Source organism: Atractosteus spatula, assembly GCF_055471065.1.
Source record: "Atractosteus spatula isolate fAtrSpa1 chromosome 17 unlocalized genomic scaffold, fAtrSpa1.hap1 SUPER_17_unloc_5, whole genome shotgun sequence".
NCBI lineage: Eukaryota > Metazoa > Chordata > Actinopteri > Semionotiformes > Lepisosteidae > Atractosteus > Atractosteus spatula.
The window spans coordinates 133,948-151,364 of NW_028296637.1; the positions used below are offsets into that span (position 1 = coordinate 133,948).

A 17,417-nucleotide genomic window follows, 5' to 3' on the forward strand; every position below is an offset into this window, starting at 1 on the left:
TGACCTACGATTCTGGCCTTTTATGTGAACTTGCTTGTTTTAGCCAGTTCAGCTACTCAGAAGGTGAGCACCTAGCAATTTAAAATACGTTACCCACTTTCGAAAACTCGTAAGATAGATGCATTAAGACTTGCAAATTAAATATTTTCATAAAATTAGAGCTATGAACCCTCTGCCTCATTTGGAAACGGGGATGAATCTCTCCAAACGTGATTAACTGGAGCAATATATACAGAACAAAAGTCAACAGGTGACTTCAAAGTCAGTTTAAAATAAAACATAGAAGCACCCCACAATCTGGCCAGAACAATAAAACGATTGGCAAGAGCAAAATTGGATTTAAAATCCATTGAGAGTGAGAGTGAGAGTTTTAATTTGCTAAGGTATGCACAGCAAAAACATAAACCTACCAAATTGCTAAGGTTCAAGACTGTGAGCCGCTGAGCTTTATATTTCTAAATTAACCTGATGAAATGAGGCATGAAGAAGATGGTGACAGCAACAGGCGATTCCACATTACAAACAGATGGAGGCTTATGTCCTGACAACATACTTTCCATTTATTAGTCAGAACCCTTCCTACTGCTTGCTAAGATAAGTGGCCACAAACTTAAAAGAGGCATAGAAGAAACTTTTTTTCGAAATATTTTCGACAAAAAATCTGCAAATACGGTTTTCGCTCTCAGGGCTCCTGTACTTCTGCAGCTGTTCCCTTTGCTGAGAGCTCTTTCATGAACACATCACATTACTCTGCTCTTTCTGCAAGCAGCGGCGGTCCTCATAATAACTACAGCACAGCCAGCGCCTGAGGAAACATAAAAACACCAAAACACCTTCCTCTCGGTTCAGATCACAAGTCAGAGTAACCGCCATACTCAGCTGTCAGACAAACAGACCATACTGTTTGAAGACACAGTACCAGAAACAGATGGTTGAGCGCAGTATGTGAAAACTACCTGTGTAGATGTCTATTCTTTTAGCATCCGCATCCCTGCAAAGACAAAACAACATTAGATATGCTCTGTGGGAAGTGGAAGAGGCAGCAGATAGATATTCTGTGGTTACAAATGACAGTTTCTGCACTACCTCAACTGATTTATGAACGGAACTAAACTTAACTAAGCTTAACATACCAACCTTCCCTTTGAGAACCTTGCGCTAAGCTGAACATCTACACAAACAGCGAGCCAGGATGAAAGGAAGAAAGCAGGCTAGAAAGAGGATTTGTACCTTGCGTTGTTCACAAGCTCAGCTAGGGCTCCAAACAGGAACTCGTGAGTGGTCCTGAAAGAGTGAAAAGAAATGACTGACTCAAATTATGCGACAACGATACTGAGTTTTTTAAAATAATAACTTGTCTTAGATAGATAGATACTTTATTGATCCCGTGAGGGAAATTGCAGTGCAACAGCAGCTTAACACACACAACACAGCCACAGTGTAACGAAATATATAATAATAGTACAATACATACAATACAGTACAAGAGTTACTCACAGTCCGGACGCACAAGAACAAACTAGAACAGAACAGTACACAGAAAATCGTATCACACATATGAATATAAATATAGATGTAACTATAGATATAAATATAAATGTATTGCACAGGTCCCTGGCATATATTGCACAAAAAGTGGTTGTAAACGGGAAAAAGAAAAAGAAAAAGAAAGAGAACAGATGTAGCAGTAGATGTGTAGATGCGTTTAGTCCAGAAACAGGTCACTGTCGATGTTGCCTCTGCCAAGACGCAAGGTGGATGCGTTGTACAGTCTTATGGCAGACGGCAAGAATGAATGTTCCACCAAGACTTGGCGGCAAGAACGGCAAGTCTTGGTGGAACAGCAAACTGCATTAGCCGAACAGGGGGCAGCCAAGGTCCACTGTAACTGCACTGACACTGGGGGCTGTGCAGGAGACATCTTGATAGTCCAGACAACCACATGGTCATTTTCGGGACCGTTTATACCAATACAGGACCACGATGCAGTGTGGTCCTGTAGTGGTATAGATAATGTGTAGATAATGGATGGGATACACATTCACTCAGGCAGAGGACGGACCATTTAGAGTTACCCGGTAGCCTCAGACAACATTCCTACATTCCACTACGGAAGGTAACTGGAGCACCTCACTCACTGACTGTACTGACTGTATTGTATGTATTGTATTATTATTGTATCATTCGTTACACTATGCTGTGTTGACTGCATGAAGCTGCTGTTCCACTGCAATTTCCCTCACGGGATCAATAAAGTATCTATCTATCACCTGGAGCTTCCACATGGCCAAGAGAAAAAAACTGTAAATGCTACACGGAGAGCACGTCAAGACAGAATCAAACTCGAGACACTAGAGTCGAGAAGTGCAGTGTGTTCCAGTCCCAAGTCAGCCAAACAGGAAGCCATTCAGCCTGACTGGATCCACAGCAAATTTCAGGTTTTGCCAAAAACGCATAAAACGTGTGAGTGTATGCACCAACCCCCGACAGCTTTAGGACAGGAATTCAGCCACCCGCTGCTCTTAGAAGGAATTAAGGAGAGCAAGACCTCAAAGCGCCAACCACAGACATCACTGAATGTGCTGAATGACTCACATTGTCCAAAAACTCAGAGGTCACCGTTCTACTGCTTCATCGGCAGCACCGTCACCCGCCACTTCAACAACCTCCGCAAGGAGGACCAGAAGAAGCAGCGGCTGCTCAAGATCATCACCACCCTGGTGGCGGTCTTTGCCCTCTGCTGGACCCCCTTCCACGTGCTGAAGAGCCTGGATGCCTTCATCTACCTGAAGGTGCTTCCCCAGACCTGCGCCCTGCTGAGCGTCCTGCTGCACGCCCACCCGTACACCACCTGCCTGGCCTACGTCAACAGCTGCCTCAACCCCTTCCTCTACGCCTTCTTCGACCTGCGCTTCCGCTCGCAGTGCCTGTGCCTGCTCAACCTGAAGAAGGCCATGCACGGCCAGATGAGCTCGCTGTCGTCCACCCTCAGCACGCAGACCCAGAAGTCCGAGGTGCAGTCGCTGGCCACCAAGGTGTAGGGAGCCCCGCTCCTGGGGGCGACAGACTGTGTGCACGGAGCCGGCGCGCAGAAAAAAGCACGCGGTTCCCGGACTGAGATCACCTTCCCCCCATTGTGGGAGAAAGGGACTTTGAAAAACTGAAAACCCGGTCTGTTCGCTGGGCTGTAACACTTGGAAAACCCAATGTGTGGACTTGTTCTGTTATTGGGGTAAGCCCACGCGCTTATACCTGGGCTATGAGGGGTTCCCCCAACAAACAACGCTGGGGCCAGCTGGCTGTGCCTCCAGCCGCTTGCGTTGTACACATTTTTGAAAGAGGTAAATGTGTTTCAAAGACTTATTTTTTTCTGGCTTGCCTTTTTTTTTAAAAGAGTACATGCTGTAAATTGCCGTAAAGAATTCAACCAGGGCTGAATTCTGGACAGGAGGAGTGAGATGAGAGGGAGGTCATAAGTTGTTGGCAGTGAAGTTTCAGCCTGGTCACACTGGGAAAGAAAAATGTACCGAGTGTTTTCCAGGTTTTTTTGTGCTCTGTTGCTGTCGTACTGTTTCCTTAGCACTTGTTTTAAAGAAGAAAGATTGTGCAGCCCAGTCTCCACTTTTGCTAATCTGTGCTAATGAAGGAAAGGGGCCAGGGGCTGGTGAGTGTGATTAGAAGGAAGGTGTTGCAGTTGAATTAACATGTCGGACGACAGAGGTGGTCGGGCAGGCAGATGGCTGTTGCCAAATGTTTTTCTGGGAGGGGGAGCAGAGGTCTAGGAGATGATGGCTACGAATTGACTTGAATGCACTGTTGTTACATGACTTTGGAGCTGGGGTGACTTATCATCTGTAAGTGGCTTTTGCTGTGAATGTCTCAGAAATTAAGGATTTGTATTATGGATTGTATGTTTTTGCCTATAACTAACTACTGTATCTGGATGCTTTTTAGCATTTCCTATTTGTAAATAAAAAGTGTTTTTAAAATATTCCTCTTAACTTTCTTCAATCCCTGCTGGCCGTGTGAATGTCACCCTGCCTTTAGTGCTGCTGTGTCTCTTCCCACACTTGCTCATTTGTGCAGTTGTTTCAGTTTTTGAAGACGAGAGGAACCGAGCAGCCTGCTGCTTTAAAAAAAAGCACAGGGAAAATAATGACTGCAGTTCTTTTGGGATATTGAGCTTTTCCAGGAAATTCTTTTTCTTGGCTGAGTTAAAGCAAGGGTGTCTCAGCAAGCCCGCCAGGCATGTTGAAAATGCACTATAAAGGAATTAGAAAAAGAAGCAGAGTCTGGTCTCTAACTTTTAAACATCTGCCTGCAGCAATGTGGTCAAGCAGATGTCAATAATTCCCCAGACACGATGTATTTTTTGTGTTGTTTTTTGCCAGAATATGAATAAAGTGACAGGTGGGCTTGAATCTTAAGGTAAAATAGTTCACTTAATACTGGAAAAATGGGGCAGAGTTCACATTACTGTTAGAGTGGAAAGTTATAGGACCCTTTAATAGATATTACATCACTTCATGTGCATCTACTCAAACAAGAAAACTCCCAGGAACTAACCACCATTCACATATAGCATGAATACATCATTCTTGTGCCTTATTAGGATGCTACAGGGAAGCACAAATTCAGAAAATGATGTACTACACAAGCGCTGAGAAAGACTGGTCTTACTATTGAGTTAATTGATTCATACTACAGTCAGAGGTAAAAAAGTCTTTTCACAGCATTTCTATGCAATAAGAGTTTTCATCCCAACCTTACAAAGTATATTAGTTCATAAACACTGCAACAATTTAACACAAATTAAACAATCATATATTATACAACAGACTTCTGTAATTAATAATAATAATAATTAATAATTGCTTACATTTATATAGCGCTTTTTTCTGGACACTCCACTCAAAGCGCTTTACAGGTAATGGGGACTCCCCCTCACCACCACCAGTGTGCAGCCCCACCTGGATGATAATTATGCTGGGTGATATGAAATGTTGTTACTGTAGAATTGTGTACAAAAGCTCTCTGCTCCATTGACTTTATGTAACTTGGTGCCCTTAAAAAAATGAAGCAGTCCACTACAACGTACTGTATGTAAGCTTTCATTCATGTGTCTTTAATCCTGACCATTACTATTAATACTTAACAAGACTTGCAGTTCTATTAGGATTATATGCACTTGTGTATTTTAACAATATTAAGCTTGCGTTCCACAAAAAAAAGTTTGTACATTTGAAAATGCACCCTGAGTGAGTGATGTATTGAGGTGTGTTCTCCTAAGACAAACATAATTTCATGTCAGCAATCCGATAGCAAACTTCAGAATGTGCATACAAGAAAGAATCTTAAATTAAGTGTGTTAATTGCTACATTCCAGAAGAATCCATGGGGCTTTTACCTGCAGTAGTAAGGACCATGTCTAAGTTGAAGAACATGATAGAAACGACCTCTATTGTTAGGGATATGCTGCCTTGGAGTCACCAGAAATTCTGGCTTTACAGACACAAAAAAGCCTGACAAGTGCTGTCAGATCTTAAGTTACAAGATTCATGTCCTAGCAGGTGTGCAGTGAATTTCTTTTGAACTTTAAGGCCACTGTATTACATTTAAGAACTGTCAGCCAGTGGTAAACCACACATGAAATCTCACAGGACATACAAACCACAACACGTTCTACATGACATCAGGACAAAACGAGTGCTGAGTTAAGCCCCTTCATTCTGTATGAATGAAGTAACTTGCAGGCCAACCAGAGTGTTCGGAGACAAGAAAACTGATGATTTGTCATTTGCATTCCCAAGTAACCACTAAAACAATCTGTTGAGCTTGCTAGAGGATTAAGGTATGTGTTTCCCTCAGCCGTCATTATGTATGGCATTTGACTGTGAGCACTTGTTGTAAGACCTGTAGAATATTACCAGATGAATACAGATGATGAAAGATGACTAACATCTTACTAACAGTTGAACTGCACAGGTGATTATTTGGTTATCAGAATGTGTGCTTTATAAGATGTTTAAAAATGGTTGATTCAGGAAGTTGTGAATCGATTCCTCTGGCAGCCAGCTTATTGAGTCAGGCAATCAAGTAAAATTACAACCTGAATTAAAAGCATTTAGGCCTTGGAGAAATATTAGCGACATGTGGCTGAAAACACAAGCAGGTCTGAAGATCTTAATTATTTCCCCCTATTTTCACCTGAACTATTCATTTAATTTCTTCCTGCAAAGTGCTGATCAATTGGTAGTAAAAATCTTACCGTGTAATTGTTCATGCTGTGTAATTGAAGAGCATCCGTTCTTCAATTTGGTGTTAACCTTCCTTCTGGCTTTGTCCTAATTCTGTCTGGATAATCCAGTAATAATGTCTGGCAGCAGTAAGTGACGATTCAGTTTTTTTGAAAACTTGTTTCACTTCCATACTGCTGTTTTTTCCTTCCGTGAGGTTTTATTGAAAAGGAACGCTCAATAAAACCTCAAGAAACTAAACTCAACACTGAATAATGAACTATTATTCAGTCCGTGGTTTTCCTTTAATGAGCTCAGTTGGACACAGTCTCATTTGTAATCCTTTGACAATTGTTGCCAATCAGCTCTGAAAACAGGCCAATGTTTGTGCTGAGTGTTGAGGTGGCTGATAAACTCAAGTCCACTGATGTGTGGGGTGTGGGGTTCAAGATGAACTTTTTGTGGCTCACCTCTTTCTTTTAATCCACATATTCAAATTATTAAATTATTTGTAGTCAAGTATTACATAGTTTAATAATTTTAATAATAATCTTGGCATGAATTCCTGTAGGAAGCTAAGGGCTTAAAAATAGAAATTTGTTTCATGAAGGTGTAAGATTTAAATCCTTTACTGAGGTTCCTTATAGCTAAAACAGAATTTAAAACATTTTCTTCAAATAAGAAATATTGTGATCACTCCTATTAACAGAAATAAATCTAGACTGGAAGTGTTTGATTTTGAAACCTGCAGTCTTTAACCTTAATTCAGAAAAAATCTGAATTTTATTGCATTTTGAAGTGAGGATCAAAAGTGAAAGATGTGTAGAAATGTGTCTTTTCCTTCCTTATCTAACTCTTCTTGGGCTCCATAAAATGTTATTGCAATACTCTCCTCACTGTAGAAAGTGACAGTCAGAATTAGGAACATTTTTTGGCTTTTGTTTTGGCATTGGAGACGTATTCAGAGCTTTAGGCAATCTCTACATGGAGCTGCACAAGACAGAATACAAGTGAACACTATTTTTTTGCCATCTATAGATCTCCTGATCTCCTTTACTCAGATAAAGTGTGACTATCAATGGCTGTTTCTTAGACACTTAGATATTTTCGTCCTCCTACAGTCCAAAAACAAGCAGGTAGGTTAACTGGCTTCTGGGAAAATTGTCCCTGGTGTGCGTATGTGTGTGTGTCTGTCCTACAATGGACTGTTATCCTGTCCAGGGTGTACCCTGTCCTGCACCCTTTGCTTGCTGGGATCGACTCCGGCTCCCCTGTGACCCTGAATTGGAATTGAAGTGGAACAGAAAATGGGCGGATGGTGTTTTATGTGTGTCATTGTTAATCCCATGTAACACATATGTCATTATGATTATGTCTATCTATCTCTCTGTCTGTTGATATATATGAAACACTACTGTCACTTTTCCACAGTACGTGGTGACAGAAGCAAGCTAACTTTGAGCAGTGACACTTTAGGCTGTGTTGTGTTTTAAAAAAGGGCAAAAAATTCATACTGCTCTTAAATCAACCATAAACATGAAAGTTGACCCTGGAACAAGATGTATATATGGACATTTTGCAGGTTCAAGTTAGCTGTACCTGGACCAATCCTACCAATCCTATATGAATTAAAGAATCAGCAGAGAGGTGGGCTGGTTTAGCATGCGGTTAACTTGTAAGAATAACTAAAAGAGACAGTGAGATGAGCATAATGTAGAGCATAATGGGTTATAGATTGGATAATGTGCCTCACTTATTGATGTTGTACTGTAATAAAAAAACACAAAGTCAAGTCTGTCCTAAATAACTGAATTCCAGAGAACAGCATGGCCACATTTATTCACATCTCTAAGTATTGCTTTAAATCAAATTCAGCAAAGACACATCTCCAGGAACACTCTGTTCTTTGGAACCGCAGTGGAAGCCCACGAGACTGTATAGACGCCTCTGAAGGCTTCCTGCTTCCCTGGGGTACAAAAGGAGGTAAGACGCAAAAACATTCAGCAGCTGCAGCCTCATGATGGTTAAAGCCAGAGAGCTCTTCACTGCAGACAGATGATCATGGGCTTCCAGATGTTGGGGGATGGCTATAACAGAATCCACAAACAGCTGCATTAACCCCTTTCCACTGTGGTGTCCAGTATTAGACATTTAAGGCTACTGGTATAGTGGTCACCCTGTGTGGAAGAGGACACAAGTGTATCTTGCCACCATGGGCTGTGAAGAGGTTTGGGACAAAGGTAACACCTGGATACCCAATGCACACTGGCTTCTTCAGGATACATAGTGTCGAAAACTACCGTGTGAAGCTGCCAGCATGAATGTAGTATTCACAGCTGGGCTGGAAGAAAGAAGTGAATGACAAAAAGACCATTTGAATGACGATTGAAACAAATGTCTCGTGGTCAGATGAAATGAAACTTGAGCTTTTTGGCTCATCTGCGTTATGTCTGGTGTAAAACTAGACGAAGCTGGTGTAAGAGAAAACACTCTTGACCACTCTTATGTTCTGGGAGTCCTGGAGCCCTAGACAAGACAGGGGAAATGGACTCCAACACAGACCTGGACATACTGGCCTGACACCTGGCTCTTCTGCCAGGAGTACTCTTGTGTGGCCAAAACTGGAGATTCCAGCATGACAGCGATCCAGAGCTCACATCCAGATTGAAAAAGAAAGGTTAATCACACACAGAACAGACACTCTCGCCTGCCCATCCCGATCCCCAGAGCTCAATCCAGCTGAAGCTCTGTGATTCCGATTCAGGATGGCAGCTCAGTGAGGGAAACCAAAGGGTCTGAAGGGGTGTGAGCAAGTCTGCATGAAGGACTGGTCATACGGTGGTCCTGTGAAGTGCCAGGACCTCAGAGCTCACTGTAGGAGGTCTCATCACTAGAATTCCTGCCAGATGAATACTAACAACAAGGGGGTGAAGAAATGTAACCTTTGTCTTTTGAAACTTAAATTATTAATAGCAAATATGAACGTGCTGTGTGCAATGCTGTTACAATTACCGTGTAACTCTTGAGGAATTTTTAATGCAAGAAGCATGATCCAATCTGTAAATCTTTCTGTTATTTGGTGATACAGTGTTATCCGATCCCCTGATGGGATAAGAGCTTATCTGAACAATAAGTCGAAATAAATCTGGATCATTTCAAAGGAACTCTATGTATGTGACTACAGCACAAAATCCCACAACATTGTGACTTTCAATTCATTCTTATTCCTATAATTATAGCCTAAAATCGAATTGAATTTAGTCACAGCAAATCACAATGCCAGCACTGCTCTAAGACAAGAAGAGTTGCAAATGAATTTGGTAGAGGGATGTGAATTTCAGCTCCCGCGTTCTCTCAGTGACCTCGTCCTTTGATATGGCTTCCTCAGCCTGTGGTCTAGTGTGCCACACATGGGGGAGTCAGACAGGTTCCTTTGAGGATCTCAGGACGAAGGCTGGGGAGGGGTGCGAGTGTGCGAGAGGGTTACCTGCCACTGTCCCCTCGCAGCTGTCGCCCCTACTGGGACACAAAAGCACCACCCAAGTGAAAAAACGACCGGCTCACAGGTGGCTCTGCTCTGGCCCGTCTCCCAGCAGACCGAGCAGAGGGGACAGCTCCCCTAGAAAGGACACCTGAAAACACAGACTAACATATCTCACCCAGTCTTTCATCTTGGGACATGCTCCAACCTGTTGTCCCTGTCAGTCCTAGCAGAGAGACACACTGAGGGTATGCAGCTACAACTTGTATTTGCTTACTCTCTGCATAGAACTCAGTAGAGCACAAATGTATTTGATTTGTGTCTCCATACATCAGGCTTAAATACCTTCCAGAATTTATCCATCTTAAGTATATAAATGAGCTTAATTTGACTTTTTTTGAACAGGTGTAATAGCTTTAACCAGAGATCCCACAGATTCTGCTGATCCACCTGGGAATTCAACTTCAGTCACATTTGTTTTTTACAGTGTCACCTGTCTGTTAGTCCGTTCCTGTGACCATTGGTGAGAAAATTCCATCCTGCCAGGGTTCTGTGCGTAGTTTGAAGAAATGTCTTACAACACCCAACGCCGACACCCCCCCGAGAACCCCCACACACCGCCCAACGCCCACAAACCCCACAGACCCCAAAACCCCCACACACCCCGCAGAACCCCCACACACCGCCCAACACCCACACACCCCACAGCCCCCAAAACCCCCACACACTCCCCAGAACCCCCACACACCACCCAACGCCCACAAACCCCACAGCCCCCAAAACCCTGACACACCGCCCAACGCCCACATACCCCCTAGAACCCCCACACACCGCCCAACGCCCACAGTCCCCAGAGCCCCCACACACCGCCAAACGCCCACAGTCCCCAGAGCCCCCACACACCGCCCAACGCCCACACACTCCCCAGAACCCCCACACACCGCCCAACGCCCACACACCCCCAAGAACCCCCACACACCGCCCAACGCCCACACACCCACCACACACCCCCACAGCCCCATCCGCACACACCCCATTCTGGTAAGACCCGGCCCGGACTTGACTGCTGTGGAACTGAAGCCCAGTAGGCCTCGGCGCTGCTCAGAATCTGGTGAAGGAATTTCTTCACGATCGATCAGGAAGAGAGAATCCAACCACATCATTGCAGCACTGAGGCAAAGACAGAGGTGCCAGCCCCCTGCACAGCGCCAGACCAGAGCCCACACCCGCCGGGCCAGACCGAGCCAAGACCCGCCGGGTCAGACCACAGCCCACACCCGCCGGGCCAGACCGGAGCCCAAACCCGCCGGGCCAGACCGGAGCCCAAACCCGCCGGGCCAGACCACAGTCCGAACCCACCGGGGCAGACCACAGCCCAGACCCGCCGGGCAGACCAGAGCCCAGACCCGCCGGGCCAGACCACAGTCCGAACCAGCCGTGAAAAACCACAGCCTGAAACCGTCCCACCAGGCCAGACCACAGACAGGACCCGCCGGCCCTGGCCAGACCAGAGCCCCATCCGCACACCCCAACTCCCACACACACAACACCACACACCGCCCAACGCCGACACACCCCCCCGAACCCACACACATCGCTCAACGCCCACACACCCCCCAGAACCCCCACACACCGCCCAACGCCCACACACCCCACAGCCCCCACACACCGCCCAACGCCCACACACCCCCCCGAACCCACACACATCGCCCAACGCCCACACACCCACCAGAACCCCCGCACACCGCCCAACGCCCACACACCCCCCAGAAACCCCACACACCACCCAACGCCCACACACCCCCCGAACCCCCACACACCGCCCAACGCCCACAGCCCCCAGAACCCCCACACACCGCCCAACGCCCACACACCCCCCAGAAACCCCACACACCGCCCAACGCCCACAGCCCCCAGAACCCCCACACACCGCCCAACGCCCACAGCCCCCAGAACCCCCGCACACCGCCCAAACGCCCACACACCCCCCTGGAACCCCACACACCGCCAACGCCCACACACCCCCGAGAACCCCCACACACCGCCCAACGCCCAGAAACCCCACAACCCCCAAAACCCCCACACGCCGCCCAACGCCCACAAACCCCACAGCCCCCAGAACCCCCACACACCGCCCAACGCCCACACACCCCCGAGAACCCCCACACACCGCCCAAATGCCCACACACCCCCCTGAAACCCCACACACCGCCCAACGCCCACACACCCCCCGAACCCCCACACACCGCCCAACGCCCACAGCCCCCAGAACCCACACACACCATCCAACGCCCACAGCCCCCAGAACCCCCACACACCGCCCAACGCCCACACACCCCCCGAACCCCCACACACCGCCCAACGCCCACAGCCCCCAGAACCCCCACACACCGCCCAAACGCCCACACACCCCCCTGAAACCCCACAAACCGCCCAACGCCCACACACTCCCCAGAACCCCCACACACCGCCCAACGCCCACACACCCACCACACACCCCCACAGCCCCATCCGCACACACCCCATTCTGGTAAGACCCGGCCCGGACTTGACTGCTGTGGAACTGAAGCCCAGTAGGCCTCGGCGCTGCTCAGAATCTGGTGAAGGAATTTCTTCACGATCGATCAGGAAGAGAGAATCCAACCACATCATTGCAGCACTGAGGCAAAGACAGAGGTGCCAGCCCCCTGCACAGCGCCAGACCAGAGCCCACACCCGCCGGGCCAGACCGAGCCAAGACCCGCCGGGTCACACCACAGCCCACACCCGCCGGGCCAGACCGGAGCCCAAACCCGCCGGGCCAGACCGGAGCCCAAACCCGCCGGGCCAGACCACAGTCCGAACCCACCGGGGCAGACCACAGCCCAGACCCGCCGGGCAGACCAGAGCCCAGACCCGCCGGGCCAGACCACAGTCTGAACCAGCCGTGAAAAACCACAGCCTGAAACCGTCCCACCAGGCCAGACCACAGACAGGACCCGCCGGGCCGGGCCAGACCAGAGCCCCATCCGCACACCCCAACTCCCACACACACAACACCACACACCGCCCAACGCCGACACACCCCCCCGAACCCACACACATCGCTCAACGCCCACACACCCCCCAGAACCCCCACACACCGCCCAACGCCCACACACCCCACAGCCCCCACACACCGCCCAACGCCCACACACCCCCCCGAACCCACACACATCGCCCAACGCCCACACACCCACCAGAACCCCCGCACACCGCCCAAACGCCCACACACCCCCCAGAAACCCCACACACCACCCAACGCCTACACACCCCCGAACCCCCACACACCGCCCAACGCCCACAGCCCCCAGAACCCCCACACACCGCCCAACGCCCACAGCCCCCAGAACCCCCACACACCACCCAACGCCCACAGGCCCCAGAACCCCCACGTACCGCCCAACGCCCACACACCCCCCAGAACCCCGACACACCGACCAACGCACACACACCCCTCAGAACCCCCATGTACCGCCCAACGCCCACACACCCCCCAGAACCCCCAAACACCGCCCAATGCCCACACACCCCCCAGAACCCCCACAAACCCCACAGCCCCAACACACCGCCCAATGCCCACACACCCAACAGCCCCCAGAACCCCCACACACTACCCAACGCCCACAGCAGCCAGAACTCCCGCGCACCCCACAGCCCCCACAAACCCATCACACACCCCCAAAGCCCACAAACCCCCTCAAACCCATCCGCACACACCCTCACTGCCACACAGCCAACGCACCTCCCACGCCCAGCCACCACTGCGTCACACAGCTGCCGGCACACCTCGCCCTGCCCGGCCACCACTGTGTCACACCCTGCAGCTGCCAGCGCACCACACTGCGCCCGGCCACCACTGCGTCACACCCTGCAGCTGCCGGCGCACCTCACCGTGCCCGGCCACAACTGCGTCACATCTCGCTAGGCCCGGCCACCACTGCGTCACACCCTGCAGCTGCCGGCGCACCTCACCGTGCCCGGCCACAACTGCGTCACACCTCACCAGGCCCGGCCACCACTGCGTCACACCCTACAGCTGCCGGCGCACCACACTGCGCCCGGCCACCACTGCGTCACACCCTACAGCTGCCGGCGCACCACACTGCGCCCGGCCACCACTGCGTCACACCCTGCAGCTGCCAGCGCACCTCACCGTGCCCGGCCACAACTGCGTCACACCTGGCCAAGCCCGGCCACCACTGCGTCACACCCTGCAGCTGCCGGCGCACCTCACCGTGCCCGGCCACAACTGCGTCACACCCTGCAGCTGCCAGCGCACCTCACCGTGCCCGGCCACAACTGCGTCACATCTCGCCAGGCCCAGCCACCACTGCGTCACACCCTGCAGCTGCCGGTGCACCTCACCGTGCCCGGCCACAACTGCGTCACATCTCGCTAGGCCCGGCCACCACTGCGTCATAACCCCACAGCCCCCAGAACCCCCAGACACTGCCAACGCTAACACACCCCACAGAATACCCCACACACCGCAAAAGCCCACACACCACAGAACCCCCAAACAAGGCCCAACACCCCCACAGCCCCCAGAACCACCACACACCGCCCAACGCCCACAGCCCCCAGAACCCCCACACAACAACCAACGCCCACAGCCCCCAGAACCCCCACACACCGCCCAACGCCCACACTCCCCAGAACCCCCACACACCGCCCAATGCCCACACATACCACAGCCCCCAGAACCCCCACACACCGCCCAATGCACACACATACCACAGCCCCCAGAACCCCCACACACCGCCCAACGCCCACAGCACCCAGAACCCCCACACACCGCCCAACGCCCACACACCCCCCAGAACCCCCACACACCGCCCAACGCCCACACACCCCCCAAAACCCCCACACACCGCTCAAACGCCCACACACCCCCCAGAACCCTGACACACCACCCAACGCCCACACACCCCCGAGAACCCCCACACACCGCCCAACGCCCACACCCCACAGCCCCCACACAACACACACCGCCCAACGCCCAAACACCCCCGAGAACCCCCACACACCGCCCAACACCCACAAACTCCACAGCCCCCAAAATCCCCACACACCCCCCAAAACCCCCACACACCGCCCAACTCCCACACACCCCCCAGAACCCCCACACACGCCCTGAGAACCCCCACACACCGCCCAACGCCCACACCCCACAGCCCCCAAAACCCCCACACACCCCCCAGAACTCCCACACACCGCCCAACGCCCACACACCCCCAAGAACCCCCACACACCGCCCAACGCCCACACACCCCCCAGAACCCCCACACACGCCCTGAGAACCCCCACACACCGCCCAACGCCCACAAACCCCAGAGCCCCCAAAACCCCCACACACCGCCCAACGCCCACAAACCCCACAGCCCCCACACACCGCCCAACGCCCACAAACGCCGCAGAACCCCCACACACCGCCCAACGCCCACACACCCCCCAAAACCCCCAAACACCTCCCAACGACCACACACCCCACAGCAACCACACACCGCCCAACGCCCACACACCCCAAAGCACCCCCACACACCGCCCAACGCCCACAGCACCCAGAACCCCCACACACCGCCCAACGCCCACACACCCCCAGAACCCCCACACACCGCCCAACGCCCATACACCCCCCCTAAACCTCACACACCGCCCAGCGCCAACACACCCCCGAGAACCCCCACACACCGCCCAATGTCCACAAACCCCACAGCCCCCAAAACCCCCACACACCGCCCAACGCCCACAAACCCCACAGCCCCCAAAAACCCCACACACCGCCCAACGCCCACACACGCCCCAGAACCCCCACACACCGCCCAACGCCCACAAACTCCACAGCCCCAAAAACCCCCACACACCCCCCAAAACCCCCACACACCGCCCAACGCCCACACACCCCCAAGAACCCCCACACACCGCCCAACGCCTATACACCCCCCAGAACCCCCACACACCACCCAACGCCCACACAACCCCGAGAACCCCCACACACCGCCCAACGCCCACAAACCCCACAGCCCCCAAAACCCCCACACACCGCCCAACACCCACAAACCCCACAGCCCCCAAAACCCCCAAGCACCGCCCAACGCCCACACACCCCCCAGAACCCCCACACACCACCCAACGCCCACACACCCCCAAGAACCCCCACACACCGCCCAACGCCCACACACCCCCCTGAACCCCCACACACCACCCAACGCCCACACACCCCCGAGAACCCCCACACACCGCCCAACGCCCACAAACCCCACAGCCCCCAAAACCCCCACACACCGCCCAACGCCCACACACCCCCCAGAATCCCCACACACCGCCCAGCGCCCACAAACCCCCGAGAACCCCCACACACCACCCAACACCCACACATCCCCGAGAACCCCTACACACCGCCCAACGCCCACAAACCCCACAGCCCCTAAAACCCCCACACACCGCCCAATGCCCACAAACCCCACAGCCCCCAAAACCCCAACACACCGCCCAATGCATACAAACCCCACACCCCCAAAACCCCCACACACCCCCAACGCCCACACACCCCCCAGAACCCCCACACACCACCCAACGCCCACAAACCCCCAAGAACCCCCACACACCGCCCAACGCCCACACACCCCCGAGAACCCCCACACACCGCCCAACACCCACACACCCCCAAGAACCCCCACACACCGCCCAGCGCCCACACACCCCCCAAAACCCCCACACACCGCCCAACGCCCACACCCCACAGCCCCCAAAACCCCCACACACCGCCCAGCGCCCACACACCCCCGAGAACCCCCACACACCGCCCAACGCCCACACCCCACAGCCCCCAAAACCCCCACACACCGCCCAACGCCCACAGCCCCCAGAACCCCCACAGACCGCCCAATGCCCACACACCCCCCAGAACCCCCACACACCGCCCAACGCCCAGAAACCCCACAGCCCCCAAAACCCCCACACACCGCCCAACGCCCACAAACCCCACAGCCCCCGAGAACCCCCACAGACCTCCCAACGCCCACACACCCCCGAGAACCCCCACACACCGCCCACCGCCCACAAACCCCCAAGAACCCCCACACACCGCCCAGCGCCCACACACCCCCCAGAAACCCCACACACCGCCCAGCGCCCACACACCCCCGAGAAACCCCACACACCGCCCAACGCCCACACCCCACAGACCCCTAAACCCCCACACACCGCCCAACGCCCACACACCCCCGAGAACCCCCACACACCGCCCAACGCCCACACACCCCCCAGAACCCCCACACACCCCCGAGAACCCCCACACACCCCCCGGCGCCCACACACCCCCGAAAACCCCCACACACCGCCCAGCGCCCACAATCCCCACAGCCCCCAAAACCCCCACACACCGCCCAACGCCCACACACCCCCGAGAACCCCCACACACCCCCCAACGCCCACACACCCCCCAAAACCCCCACACACCGCCCAACGCCCACACACCCCCGAGAACCCCCACACACCGCCCAACGCCCACACACCCCCCAGAATCCCCACACACCGCCCAGCGCCCACACACCCCCGAGAACCCCCACACACCGCCCAACGCCCACACCCCGCAGCCCCCTAAACCCCCACACACCGCCCAACGCCCACAAACCCCACAGCCCCCAAAACCCCCACACACCGCCCAACGCCCACAA

At 52.7% G+C, this 17,417-nt stretch overlaps 1 protein-coding gene across 1 annotated transcript; it reads left to right on the forward strand.

Moving 5' to 3' along the window:
* The first annotated feature begins 1,791 nt into the window (after window positions 1–1,791).
* Window positions 1,792–3,041, forward strand: LOC148810802 (apelin receptor A-like). Its single transcript, XM_088908903.1, has 2 exons — window positions 1,792–1,825; window positions 2,491–3,041. The coding sequence occupies exons 1-2, from the start codon at window positions 1,792–1,794 to the stop codon at window positions 3,039–3,041; spliced, it is 585 nt and encodes a 194-aa protein (XP_088765029.1).
* The last annotated feature ends 14,376 nt before the right edge of the window (window positions 3,042–17,417 follow it).

Excerpts from the sequence above, each read along its gene's own strand:
- LOC148810802 (XM_088908903.1), top strand. The coding sequence starts at position 1,792 with ATGAATGTTCCACCAAGACTTGGCGGCAAGAACG. Across the intron at positions 1,826-2,490 it reads AAGACTTGGCGGCAAGAACG|CTTTAGGACAGGAATTCAGC; the intron begins GCAAGTCTTGGT and ends AACCCCCGACAG.